Raw genomic sequence first — 16,745 nt, forward strand, 5'->3', positions numbered from 1 at the left:
TACTTCCAAAAAAAAAAAAAAAAATTTAAAAGAGCGGGCGAGGGCCGGCCCTCAGTGAGGGCCGGAAGAGGGAGCCGCGCCGAGGAGGGAAGAAAGGGGGGAGGAGGGGGATGGAGGGCTCCGTGTGAGGCGGAGGGATCCGCAGCGGGCCGCGGGGCCGCCTCAGTGGGCGCCGCGCCTCCGGGAGTCCCTGCGGCGCCGCCATGGTGGTGCTGAGGCGCAGCGCCGGCAGCCGCCGGCGGTCCCTGGCTGCCATGGACTCGAGCTCCGAGTTCCTCTCGCTGCAGCCCGGCGGCAGGAGGACGAGCAGGCAGAGAGCAGCCCCGGCCGTGAGTTCCCGCGGGGTTCCCTCCGAGCGAGCCCGGGCGGGGAGCTTTGGGGGGGGGTTCGTTCACCAGCCCCCCACCCCCTCAGGCGGCCCCGCGGGCAGGTGCACGCGGGGGGTGCTGAGGGGGCTCGGAGAGCAAGGCTAAAAATCAGAGTTAATTAGTGCTGAAGTAAAAAAACCGTTAGTTAGGGGGTGTAATGTGGTTACGACTTCCCTTAAGGGGTTGATGGTGTTAGGGAAAGCCCGAATTTGCTCTTAGGGACGATTCGTGTGTCTGGTATTTCATCCACACCATTTCCAGCTCCGTCTTGCTGCTCCCATCCCCGCTCAGCATCACCTGAAGGAATTGGCTGCTGTACACACAGCTAGCTAGAGCTCAAGCTCTGCTCTTCCCAAAGGCAGAGCAGAACCACCTCAAAGCACCTCCCAGCTCTCAGGGCGAGCCCCGCCTCCGAGCGATGCTTTCAGCTCTCCGTGCCGCCGAGCTCAGCGTTCTCGGCTGTTTGGGTTCAGGCTGGGGTTTTGTTTTGCTCTTTCTCTTCCCCCTTCTCATTTCAAGTCTACTGAACTAAGCAGGAAGCAGCCCTTGGGGTGTCGTCTCTTTGCAAGCAGGCGCTGGAGGCTGCTTCAGTATCTCCACTTTGCCGTTGCAGTGTGCATGAGAAGCGGTTGTCAAAGCCTGCAAGGACTTGAGCTGCCCGTGGCACGTGAGGGAAGGCTGTGCAAAGTCAGGCAGGGCAAACAGCTGGCCCGCTTTCCTTGTGGGAGCAGGAATGAGGAAGTTAAATGTAAAGTTTTCACTGAAGCGAAAGCAGAATCCTTCTCATGAAACAGGTTGTAAGGTGTGTTTGGTTTGGTTTCTTTCTTTGTGTTTTTTCACCTCTTTGCAGAACTTTCCCATGCTTCGAGGCACAGAGTCACTCCTGTTTCGTTTGTAGGACCGCCAGCCTTTGCTGGAGCACTCATATAGCAGAGACATGTAGAAGTGCCCTAGATGACAGAGATGGCGATCCTGCTCCTAGCTGCTTGTTCACATCCTAATGTCTCTTTCCTGACTTTCTGGTGCGCAAAGACTCGGCAATAGCAGCTTTTGCAGTTTTCCCGATACCAGCAAGCCATTTACCTTCAGTTATTCGGCGTATTTCATCCATCTAGATTAAGGAGCATGCAGCAGAAAGTCTCAGGTAAACCGGAGTCTGATGGCTTCGTCTTCTCCCAAGTTTCCAGTCCCAAGGAGTCCTGTGGCAGACCGTAAGCGGCGGCTGTCCCTCTGGAGGCTGTTTGTCTGCAGCTTTACAACCCCGCTGTGATTCCTCAGGCCGAACAAGGTCGTTTTGTTGTGACCTGTACTTGACACCCGTGTGCTCCAGAGTTCCCTTTTTGTTTGGGGAAAGTGGGAAGTGGCCCTTTTCTCTGCTGAGCCTTCCTGAGTCATCTGCGTAGGGACTTGACGCCAGAGCTCCTAGCCTAAACACACTTATCTGTTTGGCTGGCACTGGAGCATCTGCTTGCTTCCTTAGAGACACCCAACAGCTAACTTCTTAGAAGCAATTGTTGATCACTTCCCATAGTAGGAGGAAAATAACTTTCAAACTACTACAAAATTCCTTCCTGCAGTTTCCTTGCTCTGGTTTAGCCACTTGCTTCTGCTGAATTTCACTTCTTGAGTGCGTTTTTTCAGCCTTGTATGACTGATACGAGCCAGTTCTGCCCTGCTGGCAGCCTGCTGCAGGTAACGTAGTGCTTCTCAGTGTCTGCTGTCTCACTGACTTGGGATGCTTTTGTAGGAGCCAGAGGATGGTCAGGGTTCCTGGTCCATTGTTCCCGGCTGTGCCCTTGTTTGAGACAAGGTGAAGATAAAAGAAGAGCTGATAAAGAATAACACGAGTACACGGCACTGTGCTTGTTGCAGAGAAGTCATCAAATAAATGCATAACTATGTGTACAGAGGTCTCCTGAGTTATTCCACTCTTTCCTTTCTTAAGCCTCCCGGAGGAAAAACATTAAACATCACTGTGGCAGACCAGGCTGGTCTCATCAAGCTTTAGGTCTTGTTTCATCTCTGCTGGGTCTGGGGAATAAAAAACGTCTTCAAGAGTTGTTTCAGATGCCTGGATTCAAACTTGTGCTAGGGCAAGCATCTCGTGAGGCCCCTTTCTCTCAGCACGGAGAACAGGAGGAAGAAAAGCATTCTCCCACGTGCCCTTACCAGTGCCCTCCTCTAACTTCTTCATGCCTTTGCTGTTACCTTGAGCAAACGCTAGCTAAGCTCTTAGTAAAGTTAGTGCCAGGAAGCAGAAGAATCTTGTCTATTTTCTGACTTTCGAGTGAAATTTCATTTGATGTACTCTTGCTGGAACTTCATTTTGTAAACAGAACGACCCCCCACTCAAGGATATCACAGCTTCCCTCCCGTACTAAAAATGATAGTACTCACCCTTGTAGGAGCAGCAATGTGAAGAAGGTCAAGGGCAGTAAGAAGGGTTCAAAGCTTTGATATAACAAGCCTTACACTTTTTTTTGACAGAGCTCCTAATAAGCATCTTTAGCAAGGTCTGGAGATGGGAGAAAAACTCGAACTAGATTTTAATTCTAGGATGTATAATGTCAAGCTTGACTGTTCCTCTGAACAGTCAATTGAATTTAATTTTTTTTAATTTAATTAGTTTATTTTTTTTAATTTAAATTCAATTGAATTTAAAGTTTTGAATTTAAATTCCAATTGAATTTATTGAAAAAAATTCCAATTGAATTTAAAGTTTTTTGTTGTTGTTGTTTTTCACGAAACACTAAGTTTATGTGAAAGGTTTTGCTGCAATATCTTTTTGCCAAGGATATTAAGCTTAAGTTATCCACAAGAAAATGGTGGGGAGAGGGAAGCTTTAGTTTTGAAAGCTTTTTTTTTTTTTTTTTTTCTCTCCAGGTTTTTCACAGCACAGCAACGCACAGCAGCGTTTCAGTGTCTGCCTGCCATTAGTTGCCCCACTACCAAGTCAGGAGGGTTAATTAAACTTGCGTGAGGAAGAATTTCTTTATCTGAATCTACGTGGTTCACATAAATATATTCTTATTTCCTTCTTTCCCTAGGATTATTCTTCTACCAGTAGTGAATGTTTCAACGGACACCGCTTAAGATCAATGAGAAAAAGCATGCTGCGGTGTTCGGTCTCCAGCTTTGAAGAAAGTATGGCGATACTGAGGGGAACTGTCAACAGAAGACGCTTTTCAAGGTACTGTATTTCTATATGTTCAATCTCTGTTCGATTTGTAGATTGAAAAGCAAGAGAGAAAGCATGTGCAGTGAGTTGTGGCCTGATAAACCTCCGGCTAAAATCAGCAAAGGCCTATGAGCATGCTGATGGTGTACCAGCACCTTAAAGCTAGAATCCCTCTTCTCAGTGAAAGTCTTTTCTACAAAAACATATGTTTTTTTCCCCAACCCCTTTGAGGTGGTGTTGTGGTTTAACGCGGCCGGCAGCTAAACACCACACAGCCCTTCTCCAACCCTCTCACCTCCCTCTCTGGGATGGGGGAGAGAAACGGGAAAGTGAAGCCTGCGAGTTGAGATAAAGACAGTTTATTAAGACAGGAAAATAATAATGATAATGATGATGATAATAGTACTGCTAATAGTAATATGTACAAAACAAGTGATGTACAATGCGGTTGCTCGCTACCCGCTGACCAGTGCCCAGCGTAACCCCTAGCAGCCCGGCTGCCCCGCCCTATCCATGGTGCAGCATGTTGCCATAAGGCAGAGCTACAGGCTGGGAGATGAGTGGTTGGAGAGCTGCCAGGCAGAGAAGGACCTGGGAGTGATGGTGGACAGTCGGCTGAATATGAGGCAGCAGTGTGCTCAGGTGGCCAAGAAGGCCAACGGCATCCTGGCTTGTATCAGAAACAGTGTGGCCAGCAGGGCTAGGGAGGTGATCGTCCCCCTGTACTCGGCTCTGGTGAGGCCGCACCTCGAGTACTGTGTTCAGTTTTGGGCCCCTCGCTCCAAGAAGGACATCGAGGTGCTTGAGCAGGTCCAGAGAAGGGCGACGAAGCTGGTGAGGGGCCTGGAGAACAAGTCCTACGAGGAGCGGCTGAGGGAGCTGGGCTTGTTCAGCCTGGAGAAGAGGAGGCTCAGGGGCGACCTTATTGCTCTTTACGGACACCTTAAAGGAGGCTGTAGCGAGGTGGGGGTTGGCCTGTTCTCCCACGTGCCGGGTGACAGGATGAGGAGGAATGGGCTTAAGTTGCGACAGGGGAGTTTGAGGTTGGATCTTAGGAAGAACTTCTTTACCGAAAGGGTTGTTAGACACTGGAACAGGCTGCCCAGGGAAGTGGTGGAGTCACCATCCCTGGAAGTCTTTAAAAGACGTTTAGATGTAGAGCTGAGGGATATGGTTTAGTGGGGACTGTTAGCGTTAGGTCAGAGGTTGGACTCGATGATCTTGAGGTCTCTTCCAACCTAGAAATTGTGTGTGTGATTTCTGTGTGCATAGAATTCTTTGGCCAGTTGGGGTCGGCCATCCTGAATCTGTCCCCTCGCAGCTGTTGCTGTGTGCCAATTCTGATTGCTAGTAGGACAGTGAGACACCAAAAGGTCCTTGGCTTGTTGTAAGTACTGCTCTGCAGCAATTGAAACATTGGGGTGGTATCAGCACTCTTCTAAACATCCTTTCACACATCCTAAGCCAAAACATAGCAACCTACCCGCTACTAGGAGAACTAACTGTCCTAACTGAAACCAGGACATGTATCTTTTCCACTTGGGTGCTATTGCTCATAATTTTGAGAATTCAACATGAGCAAGCTAGGAAATGTGGGTACATACAGAACCGCATGTATCTGGTACACAACAGACTTGGGATCTGGATCCTCCGTGAGGCCTACAGGCTTCTCTTTGTATACCATGGAGCACTGGCTTGTAAACGTGGTGAAATTTCCCATCCTTGATGGGTCTAATACAAAAAGTCTCTTCTCCCTTCTCTCCCCTGTCCTCTTTCTTAATGTAGGCAGTCGAGAAAGCCGAAATTGGAACAAAAAAAAGAATACAACACAGGTAAGTGGCTGTAACTCCCCGGGATACCGATTTATGCTGGTTACTGAAGAGGATGGCACTTGGTCACTCCATCGCTTTCATTTGGCCCCAAAGCCTTCTGTAGTCAGCTGAATTCACTCATCAGTGACTTTTCTGTGAAGAGAGGTAGGTGCAAATAGGAGATTTTATGAATTCCTTGGGGAGGGAGCAGTGTGAATTGCAGCTTCGTAGGCACAAAGCAAACTGTTCTAATTGTGCAAAGTAAATTGATACTTGGTAAGTTTAAACTTAGTTTTATAGTTGGCAACCACAAAACTAAACCTTAGCTGTGATCCTACCACCACAGTGGTGTAGCTCTTCCCTTCCCCTTGTCCTCTTGGCTCTTTTAATGACAGTGCAAGCAACAAACCTGTGCCAAAGGGTGCTGTACGGTAAACAATGGGCAGGCTTTTTTCTAAAAAGCACGAGTTTGAGTTATCTGGTGTTTGGGTGTTTCTCTTGAAACGATTCTTACCTCCTTGAGCTGTCCATAATGCAGGAAATGAAAGTGCTGCATGCATAAACGGAGTAATAAAACATACACCTCTTAGGAAGAGGCTTGCAATGTAATAGTGGTTTTTTTTGAGCACTGTTAGATACAGTTTGACATGAATGGAGTGAAAACACCTTAGAGAAAGGTGTAGATTGTTCTCACTTTTCCAAGACAGAAATAACTGGAGTAAATTTCCCTCCTGCATGGAACAAAAGTTGCACGTTTGTTTTTGTCTGGCTAGCTTTCAGTCTCTTTAAAAATTTCTCTACAGGTCACAGTTTTAAGTAGACAGTTTAAACGTGCAGAGCGATAAATAAGTGGAATGCAGTGGTTGTGTCAACAACTTCTGATCTGAAATTTAAAGAAAAATCAATCCACTTCAGGGTGCCTTTTTTGTTTGTCTGTTTACATTTTACAAGAGCAACGGTGAAATAAGGAGAATCCCATCTTGACTGTTTCAAAATACTTTTTCTGCGTTTCAGTCACCAGAACATTGAGGAGTAGAGCTGGTGCAAAAACTATGAGACGAGTCCATGGAGAAAACAGGGACTTGGAGCTGTGCCGCAGCTGTAGAGTCCGACGCAGTCGGTACTCTACTACTAACTCGTCCGTTCTATTTGACAAACTTATAACAAAGTAAGTCATCTTTTCTTGCAGACCTCTTAAAATGATCTTTCTTAGCAAGCCTTTGCACTATGGCATGATGTTGGCCTTGACTTGCTCTTTTTTTTGACAGCAAAGAGGTATGGCTGCTCCTGGCATTGAGAGTTCAATTCGTTGAGTTTTCCCCATTTGGCAGTTTTCTTAGCATCAGAAGTGCCGTCATTTTTAATGAACTTTTTGTTCCATACTCACAAAAGTGAATGTAATGCTTGGTTAAGAAACTGAGGACGGTTTGATACAGTCAAAGCAAAGTAGTCCTAGCGATTCTGCATTTCTGTCCATGGTTGATTTCTGTTTCTGAAGCCAAAATTGTTTTCTGCTTCAGAATTTGCTTTCCTTTCATTTCATCATTTTCTACAACACAAAACTTAGATTCCCATGTAGAGAAGAACAAACAGCCTTTCCTTGGTTAACAAAAAATGGCTTAATGCTACTGTGCAGAGCAACTTAAGTAGGATTAAAAGTTGACATAATTTTTTTATAACATCTTACTAGGATGTCAGAATTCTTATTTTCCTCCTGCATTTAAATATATATATATTTTAAATGTGCTCAGTAAGAGAGGAGAATAAACCTGAAAACAGCGTATGTTTGCAAATCCTCAAAAGCTTGTTCTTAAATCTCTATCAAAACTAAAGATTTGACCTAATGTTTTGGTAATGTCTAAAATCTTGGCTAAGTGTCAATGACTTTTGCTTTGTGCGTACTACATTAAAATCTCTTATTGATTGTGTGTGCTGTTTTATTTTTTCATACATGCCTAACTTTGCTCTTACATGTCAACTTTGTATCTTAGTACTGCGGAAGTTGTGCTACAAAAAATGGATGAAATGGAGCAGATGCGTAGATGCCAAAGATGTTGGGAAGATGTTGAGGTACAAATGACAGAGCAAATACTCCGTCAGTTTGCCATTTTTGTAGAGTATTTCACGTAGGGAAGTAACTTAGTTGTAATTTTAATTGAACTGAAATAACTTCCTTCCAAAGAATAGTGTGGTCTAAACTACCATTTGGTCTTGCTCTCTGGTTATATCTTCATGTCTTACTGATACGGTTGTGCTCCAGATGTCTTTTAAGAGTGGAGGAAGCATCTTCTGCAGAAGATGTGGGATAACGGGGAGATGCTGAAATGCATGTCTTCCACTCCAGTTTCTGAATTGCCTTCTGCTTTTTGAATGGACGCTGTTTACAAACAGCTGTTTCGGACTTGGGTTTTTACTCCAAATGTTACTAAAAGCTCTGCCTGGGGGACTGAATATGCAAAAAGACTGGTGCTTTCCATCAGCTTGGCAGTTTAAGCTGTTCAGCTTTTTATCCTTAACTCCTAAATCATATCTCTCGTCATGCTCAGGAACGCACTTACTTGGAAAGCTTAACAAAAGGCAGTGCATAGCTTCCTGTGTTGGTCACTCACTCGAATTTTGATTCCTGTTAACATTTTTTTTTCCTGAGAGCTCACAAAGAATCTCCAGTATCATGTAGCTTTAGTCATCTGTTACAGGCAAATGGAGCTGTTTTCTTTAATTGACCTAACTTGCATTTTAGAATTCTTCCTTGGCTGCAAACTGCTCCCAGAGTTTTCAGGAACTTGAAGCCTTTCAAATTTCCAGCTGAATGAACTGATGGCTACTTTATGTATATTTGTTTGTGTGCTGGCCTTGCCTGAGAGCTTAAATAAACCCCTGTCTCTAGAGGAACCCCTGTTAAAGTTGTATGCAGCAATCATACTTCCTCTGTCTTGGTTTTGCTCTATTAAATTCAACTATTTTATTAAATTACTGTTCTTTTGAATGATAGGCACATCATTTTAAAACTTCCCGATAACCTACTTTCACAGCTTTTAGTTTAGCTCTGAATTCCCTTTTTTTTCCTCTCAAATCACAGAATGGTTGAGGTTAGAAGGGGCCTCTGGAGGTCACTTGGTCCAACCCTCCCCTGCTCAAGCAGGGACACCTAGAGCTGGTTGCCCAGGGCTGTGAAATGAATCCAGAATTGTCCACAGTACTTTTTATTAGCATCTCTCACACGCCTGTATGATTTCTTTTGTTATGTCTGCTAGAAAGGTAGTTCTTTTTCCCTGGTTCTGTCACGCTGTAGGTTATTAACCTCTGATTAACTAATGCACTCAGTTGTGTATCTGGGCAAGTATTTAACCACTGCATGTACTGAGCCCTGGTTTAGAGCAGAAATTCTTGTTACTGATTGTGGGTGCACGCAATCATATTCCCATTCTCTCCTCTTGTGCAATAATTTATTTTTTGTGTGTATACGGGGTGCCTCGATAATGTTACTGTGTAAGCATCAACAGACAGACGTGTCTGTCAGTGGATGTACGTGTATGCACGTCTGTTTTTCTGCACGTTTGTGACCGATCTTTCTTGCTGCTTGGAATTAGGAGAACCTTGATATCTTCACCTGTGTGAAGTCAGACTTTGAAAGAACTGGACCTGGCAGTCCAGATGAGGTTGGTGAGTTCTGGTTTTAAGTTTTCTTTACTCTGTTCTAACCAAAAGCCTTAAACAATTGAAAGAAGCTAATCTACTGGGTGTTTGTCTTCTGTAAAAATTCTGTGTTGCTATTGACTTCACAAGCCTTAGTATGAGCTCTAGGGCTGTACTGTAGTGAGCTCAGAACAGGTGAAAAAAAACCACCAAAAACAACAGCGCTTTTCCAAACTGCTTACCAGATAAAAGGCAACAGATGGTTGTAGACAGGTGGGAATGGAAAGAAATGGACAGCATTACTATTACTCAGCATGCGAAACGGTGATACCGCTACAGCAGGAGCGTGACAGTTTTCATGGTTTTGAGCAGCACAGCAAGAATTTTCAGGAAGCAAGGTAGATAGGCTGCCAGATGTTTATGAAAAGCTCCTCCCAAGCGTGAAGCTCAGCAGGAGGGAGGATAGCGTTGTGCATTTCTGTGTTTAGGAGGCAGTCACCGTAAGCTGCTGTCAGGGCCTGTAATTAGGAGCTGTCATCTGGGTACTCAGTGACTTGTGGAATGAGGTTAAGCCACGAAAGGCCGTATTAACTTGGAAGTGATGGGAAAACTTACAGTTTTTAAGAAGAACGTTAGTTGTGATTAAGGCAGTAAATTAGATCATCCTCGTAGGAGCTTTCTAAACAGATCAGAACAGGGCAAGACTGTACTTAAGGACCAAAAAGGGTGTTGCAGTAGATGAGCTGACAAGTTAGATTATGTGATAGAGCTCACCTGCACACCTGCAAAGGAGCTCAGAGAGACAGTGACAGGAGGCTGAGCCCCAGAAAATACTTTGCTCCTCCCTTCAGAGGCCCAGAGGAGCAGAGAGATGCACAGTGGCAGGTGGGAACCCGAGGGAAGTTCTTCGGAGGAAGAATGGCTGGGCCATGGACTAGTAAGGGAGAAGCAGAGTTGACTCCTTTGGAGGTTTAGTTAGGAAAACATTAGCTCAAAGTCTGAATAAGAGTAGCTTGAATACAAGGCGGGGGCCAGTCTAGAGGGAGAAGCTTGGTTAAAGTGTGTGGGTTTCAGGGAGCTGTGCAGTAGAGACTTGTAGAGAGGAATTTTAAATAGCACGTTGAATGGGAAATGAGCCCGGAGCAATTAATTGATGATCAAAATGCAAACTACAATTTTAAATCAGGAAAGAGCTAGAATATACTTTTATAATGAAAAATACGCCAGAAAAGAGTGAGGAAAGTGTCAGTGTTGTTACAAAGGAAGTTATTGGAACAAAGGAAAGGATTAGTGGAGCAATAAAGCAGAGAAATTCATGCTTTTGTGATAGAAGTGTTGGAACACCAAGGACTGGAGATGGTAGTGATCGCAAACTCATTTACTGATCGCTCAGTTTTCCGTGTGCTGTCTGTATACCCCATGGCACCTACCTTGCATTCAGAAAGCAATGCAACCTTTGGGGTTAAAAAATAAAAACCAAAGAGGGCGGTGCTTTCCAAGAAAAAAAGATAAGTCCTTTTGGCAAACAGGTAGGTGAACGGAGTATGTACGTTCCTTCCTCGGTGTCCTGCTGTTAACGTGAGAGGATATTCACCAGAACCCAGTAGATAATTGCACTCTGTTTTTTGTGTTTTTTACCATCTTTCATGAAACAACTTCAGGTTACTTGACAGAAGCTAAGGGCCTAAGCTTATGTGCATTTGGCATTGTTTTCTCATTGGTGAGCTTCAAGCCTGTGTCTGGCCCATTATTGCTCACAGAATTTGTGGCAGAGCTAGACTTGGACTTAGATTACTATGCTTAGTCTTAGCACTACAGATTATTAAAACCCTTTCCATTAAACACTTTCTCAAACTAAGAAGTGACTTTCTGAAATAGCTGTTTTCAGAAGATCTGCATCTTAGCTAAGCAATATGACAGAATTTTGCCTGTTGTTAAACACTGAGGCTGACGACAAGTCCATCAGCAGTTTCAGAGAGGACAGAACAACGTCTAGATGCATGCTCATCTGCTAGGATTTGTGATTTCTGAAACGTGACTTGCATAAATTCATCTTAAGGTTTTGCAGGATCCACTGTGTCATTAAAATAATGATAATAATAAAACTTACAGGCATCTGTGTAATGCATTTTGGATTTCATATAATTTGCAAAAGTACTTAACGATTCGGTGTCATTTTGTGGTACAGTACAAACATCAAGAGGAAGTGAGAACAAAGAAAATGACGGTGAAGATGTTCCAAGGCGTTACAACCTTCGATGGAGGAAACCTGTTGACCGCTACCAAGCTCCTATGGAAAGTAGGTTGAACGCACAGTTTCTCTTAAAACCTTATTTCTTGCACATAAGTGAGATAAAATTTTTGAATGCAAATACATGTGTTTGCGCACACAGTTCTGTTTCAGTTCTGTACCTTCATTCTGCACATGAACTTCGCTGTTTTTATCAGACACGTGTGTCCTGTGCCCGTTGTATTTCTTTGCTGTTTGGCGTACTTAGTGCTATGCATCCTTGATATAACAGTAATTAATCACACTTAATAGTCTTGCTCTTGTGATTTTCAGTTCACCTTTAAAAAGGGCGTAGTTTTCCGCTTGTACCATGCACTGATGAAAAGCAAAAACAGTTAAAAATTCTTCTGGAATTAGGGATGAGTGAAACACGTGGCATTTTCTTTATCTTTTGATATCCTCCTCTCTTAAATGTATCTGTATCATTATTCTAAATTCTTTCCTTTCAGTAAGACAAAGAGATCGAGAGAGGACTAACTCGGGCCAGCCCTGTTCTGTCAGACAGAAAGAGTCACTTGAAAATGCTGGGTCACAAAAATATAGAAGACGTGCCAGGTTGGTGTATGGCTAGTGATAGCTCTAACTTATCCGTAGAGCTGTCAGTCTCCTTACTGCATAATGCTTCAAAGGGTTTTCAGTTTAGTGGTAATTACAGAGTAAGTTTATGATCGGTACTTTGGTAGTCTGAGGATAGAGAGGAAAAACATTTGGAGGGGAGGAGGTGGGTACTTTTAAGTTGGTTTCTTTTTTAAATCCAATATTTGTGGGTCGCTGATAAGATGATTATGGAGGTAGTGTCTGAGTTTCTGTAACTGAAATTCTTTGGTTCTGGAACTGAAGCCAGAATCCCCCCTTAAAAATCTTAGTCAGACTATTTAATCTTGAAGGATACAAATTATTTTCTTAAAACCAAAAATAATTTTATTCGATTTAGAGGGAGAGGCTTTATGGAAGTTTTGTTGGATTAAAAAAAAAAAAAAGTTATCACTCAAATACTGACTGTAGTTTCTGTTTGGAATCAACTAATGTTTCTGTATGAAGTTAACCTTAAACAATAAAAGATCTAAATGAAGTCATAAATTGCCTTAGTAATGATAAAGGCTTTTTGGATTCTGTAAGCAGTTAGTGCGTAGAGAATGCTGTTGATTGCCAGATATTTTGTTGAGCATTCTTGAAAGCAGACAGTTGTCACGAGGAAAATCATGTCATGGCCTTTGAAATCAGATTGCTAAGGAGTACAATGGACTGGAAAATAGATCTCAGAGTAAATTTTGAGATAGAATTCCCTTAACTTTTGGTGTTACTTAGTATCTGCTCTATTTTCTTTTTAACTTTCTGGTTTATATGCTGGCTTGCAGACGGAGACATGCAGATGACATCAGTGATTCTACACCCTCTTGCTCATCTCCCTTGCTTAGCACATGTGATACGGAGGAGAGTGGTGAGAGCAGTGAGGACAGCGAGAGCACATCTCCAAGAAGGTTGCTGTCATTAGAGAACAGGGGAGGGATGAATCTCCTTCAAATGGATATTTAGCCATGTTTAAGTTTATCTAAATTTAACTGTGTGAGTTTATGTCAATTAATTAGGTCTTCTATATATTAATTAATGTTTTCTACATTTGCTTGGCATTCTTATGAAAAACAAAAATCTTCGAGTTGCATCTTAAAGAAAAAGAAGCCCTATAACTTCTCCTTAATTCAAATCAGGACTTTTCGAGTGAAACTTCAGAAACAGGACCTAAAGAGAGTTCAGAGGGATCAAAAGAAAGTTGGAGGAAGTCAGGGAGATGCAATGCAAATAGATAGTGCGGTAAGTCTTAAACTAATCATCGTGTCAGCGAGTGTTTCCAGGGATTATGAAAGATCTCAGTGTGCCATCTACAACTACCTTTGTTGATGGTTTTCTCTAAAGCAACTTCAAAAATTGCCCAGAATGTTTCCGTTGTGGTGAGATAATTTCTGATGAAACCTTGATCTAGGTTGCTGCTTTCTTTAACATACAGACTCTGTTGTGTTGAATTTCTCTTTAGATTGGATTTGAGAACGTGGGTGGTCTTTCCGAACACATCGCAGCTTTGAAAGAGATGGTGATTTTTCCCCTCCTGTATCCAGAAGTTTTTCAGCGGTTCAATATTCAGTCCCCAAGGTAACTCATTAAAGTGATAAATCGTAAGTCAGCTGTTTTCAGGAGAAAGTTCAGTTAAGGTATCAATATGCTTCCATGCTTCAACATTTTGGCAGCGGTGAACGTTTGTTTTAGTAGTAGCAAAAAGTGGTTTCTTAAAAATGGATAGAATCCAGAATATTTGTAGGTTAAAAATATAAGCAACGTCTTAAAATTTTAAGTTTTACCGTCTGGTGTCTTTAAAAAGTTGGGTTAGTTGGGTTGGAGTGGTTTTGTTCTCAGTTTTATGTACAAGTCAGCTTGATTAGTTTGTAAGCAAGAAGGGATTATCTAGTGGAAGTCAATTGTAATATGTTGCCTGGAAGCCCAATTGTTTTTCCTGCCTACTTTTGTTTTCTTTTTTTTTTCCCTCTGAGTGCTAAGGCATCGCTTTTCCTTCCGGCTTTAGGCTTCCTCACGTGCCATCAGCAATAGATGGTCTGAGAGACCAAACCCAGTAACTTAATGCTTTTGAGAGGAGCATTAAATGCTTTACTATCAGATTCTGCATATTGTGAAAGCAAGAATATGCAGTTTATCACTGAAGAATGAAGTGGTGATTCACCATTCAGCCCATTCTCAGATTCTGTGCTGAAGTTTGCCTGTTTGGCTCCGGTTTGCTGTAATCAAACTGTTTGTCAGCAGTTTTGGAAGTGTCCTTCTGGGACAGTATGCTCTCTTTTGAAGGTTTTATACACTTGAGTTACCCCCTTATTCATTTCTTTGGGTGAAAAAAATGAATTTTCTTGTGAAACGTTGTAAAAATGCAGAACTTCTATCTGTTCTGACTCTACCCACACTTCAGCTATTACTGCTGTCCTGTACGTGATGTGTTTTGGTTAGGAAAGACGCTTGTTCTAGAGATGATGGTTGTAGGAGGTACTCATCATGATGTTTTTTTTTCCTATCTGGATCTTTTTTTATTGCAGAGGCTGTCTATTTTATGGCCCCCCAGGAACAGGGAAAACACTAGTTGCTCGTGCACTTGCCAATGAATATAGCCGAAGTGACAGAAAAATACCATTTTTTATGAGAAGTGCTTTGGACTGCATGAGAAAATACGTGGGGGAATCAGAACGCCAACTTCGTGTGTTATTTGAACAGGTAAGGTTGAAATGCACAGTGTGTTCTGTCAGAGTTGAAACCATTATTTTCTGTGGTCAACGTTTTTAAGTAGAACTTGCTTTTTTTGTATTTTGTTATTTTTTTTTCCCACTGAAATGGAAATGCCAGTGTTTCTGCTGTGAATGTCAGCTGTAGGAACTACTGGAACGATTTGCTTCCTGTCACCCGGATACAGTGGGTTGACACAGACTGCTGTCTTCTGTTAGACATGCCAGATACTCCAGTAGCTCTATCGGTAGATGTCCCAGAGGCTGAAGTGAAAAATCTAGTTTAGATGACATTCCAACCATGATGTTTCTGTGCATTTTTCCTTTAAATAATGGTGTTTTACTCTGTGTTTTTGTGCTAGGCCTATCAGATGCGACCTTCAATTATTTTCTTTGACGAGATAGATGGTCTCGCTCCTGTGCGCTCCAGTAAACAAGACCACATTCATAGGTATTACAGTTTTGCACCTACATAAAATCTGCTTGATCTCTGGGGAATGAAAAAAAAAAAAAGGATGATGACCTGTTTAATTTACTGTGAACACGTTAATTTATCCTGAAAACTTGTAACTCAATGCCAAAACAGGTGCTTCTAAACGATAGTTGAAACCAATTTACTAAGCCTGATATCAGCATGTGGTCTGTGTTAACTTACCTATTGTTTATGTCTTAAAATGAGTCTTGTCCTTAAAGCTTGTCCTTTTTGACTACTCATGGAAGAAAGTCATGTGGAATGTGACAAAATTTACTGAACCAGTAAGTAAAAATTATATTTTTCTATTAGTTCCATTGTTTCAACTCTTCTGACGCTTCTGGACGGCATAGTTAACAGAGGGGAGATCGTGGTAATTGGAGCTACCAACAGACTGGATTCTACAGATCCTGCTTTACGAAGACCAGGACGCTTTGACAGAGAGTTCCTCTTCAACTTGCCAAATAAAGAGGTGAGAACTGAAATTCAACATTAGTGCTACCATGGCAAAGTCCAACTTTATAGGAAAAAAAAAATTGACAACTTGAACAAGAGAGTGATATGTGGAGACACTGCGTTGTTCCATGGAGGGCAAATCTGGTACTGAATATATATGGTCAAGATGATACCACCAAGTAGTTAGTTCTATAATCAAACCTTTCATTCCCAAAGTTGTACCTGTTTGCTTAATTATTTAGTCCACTTGGGCGCTTTCATCATGAAGTTGTGTTTTTGGTCTCAATCCTTCACTTCTGAATGAATAGGGGACGTGTGTGCATTTGATTGTGCCCCGGATCAGTGGTAGTAGTTTGAGTCATAATTATTTTCTTCTTTATAGTAATTGTAGCAATTTGAAACATTGTGCCAGCAGTGCTTTCTGTGAATTTACTGCCTGAAAAGCAAATGTGATGAAGTAATGAGACTGTCACAATGAAAGCTTGTTAAATTTTAGAGAAGTTTTTTGGACAACAAAGAAAAGTTTCTGGATAAATTTTTCATTGCAGTATTTTCCTCTGGGTCCTTAGGTCTCATAGTTTGGAAACTTGTTATTGAAGCTATAAATGCCTTTTCTTTCACTGTAGGTTCCTAGAAAAAAGTCCAGTGTAACAAATAAGAAATATTCAATTTCCTGGTTGACAATGCAGAGTGTATATTAAATAACTGTAAAATACTTGAAAGTTGAGCAAGTAAGAAAAGCGTATTAATAGGTGAGGGGTTTTGAGGGAGGACTGTTTTGGGTTTTTTTGTTTGTTTGTTTGTTTCTTGTTGGTATTTTTAAGGAAAACTTGAGACAAGCTAAAATGCAATGATTTTGCTTCCAGGCTAGAAAAGAAATTTTCAAGATTCATACTCGTGACTGGACCCCTAAGCCACCGGACATGTTGCTTGATGAACTAGCTGAGAAATGCCTTGTTAAGACTGAAACCAAAATGGATTCTTGCTTGTGAGCAAGTTGTAAAGAACCTTAGCTTGTACCAGGCAGTACCCAAGCTCTTGTGCCTTGCTGCACAACTAGTCAACGAGGCAGCTGGCACGCCTTCATAGCGATCAGAGTTAGATGCTTTCATCTATTTACTCTTTGTTGTCGTTCCTCTTGTTGTCTGAGAACGTTAAATGGTTCTGGGGCATCTTCCTCAAGAGTATAGTTTTTGATGAGGAGTCTGCTTCAGCTGCATAAGCGCAGGATATCAGGCAGTGAGCAACATGAAAAT

The 16,745-nt window shown here is 42.4% G+C and overlaps 1 protein-coding gene across 1 annotated transcript; it reads left to right on the forward strand.

The window, feature by feature from the left end:
• Positions 1-26: 26 nt before the first annotated feature.
• On the forward strand, positions 27-16,734 carry LOC139998593 (ATPase family AAA domain-containing protein 2-like). The gene is made up of 15 exons (XM_072030151.1): positions 27-329; positions 3,416-3,558; positions 5,332-5,378; positions 6,372-6,525; positions 7,349-7,427; positions 8,948-9,020; positions 11,182-11,292; positions 11,733-11,838; positions 12,642-12,764; positions 12,993-13,095; positions 13,316-13,431; positions 14,379-14,553; positions 14,924-15,012; positions 15,346-15,505; positions 16,356-16,734. Exons 1-15 carry the CDS (start codon positions 204-206, stop codon positions 16,479-16,481), a joined length of 1,731 nt encoding a protein of 576 aa, XP_071886252.1. The 5' UTR covers positions 27-203; the 3' UTR covers positions 16,482-16,734.
• The last annotated feature ends 11 nt before the right edge of the window (positions 16,735-16,745 follow it).

Source organism: Anas platyrhynchos, chromosome 33 (genome assembly GCF_047663525.1).
Source record: "Anas platyrhynchos isolate ZD024472 breed Pekin duck chromosome 33, IASCAAS_PekinDuck_T2T, whole genome shotgun sequence".
NCBI lineage: Eukaryota > Metazoa > Chordata > Aves > Anseriformes > Anatidae > Anas > Anas platyrhynchos.

Excerpts from the sequence above, each read along its gene's own strand:
- LOC139998593 (XM_072030151.1), top strand. The coding sequence starts at position 204 with ATGGTGGTGCTGAGGCGCAGCGCCGGCAGCCGCCGGCGGTCCCTGGCT. Across the intron at positions 5,379-6,371 it reads AAAAAAAGAATACAACACAG|TCACCAGAACATTGAGGAGT; the intron begins GTAAGTGGCTGT and ends TCTGCGTTTCAG. Across the intron at positions 13,096-13,315 it reads CAATGCAAATAGATAGTGCG|ATTGGATTTGAGAACGTGGG; the intron begins GTAAGTCTTAAA and ends ATTTCTCTTTAG.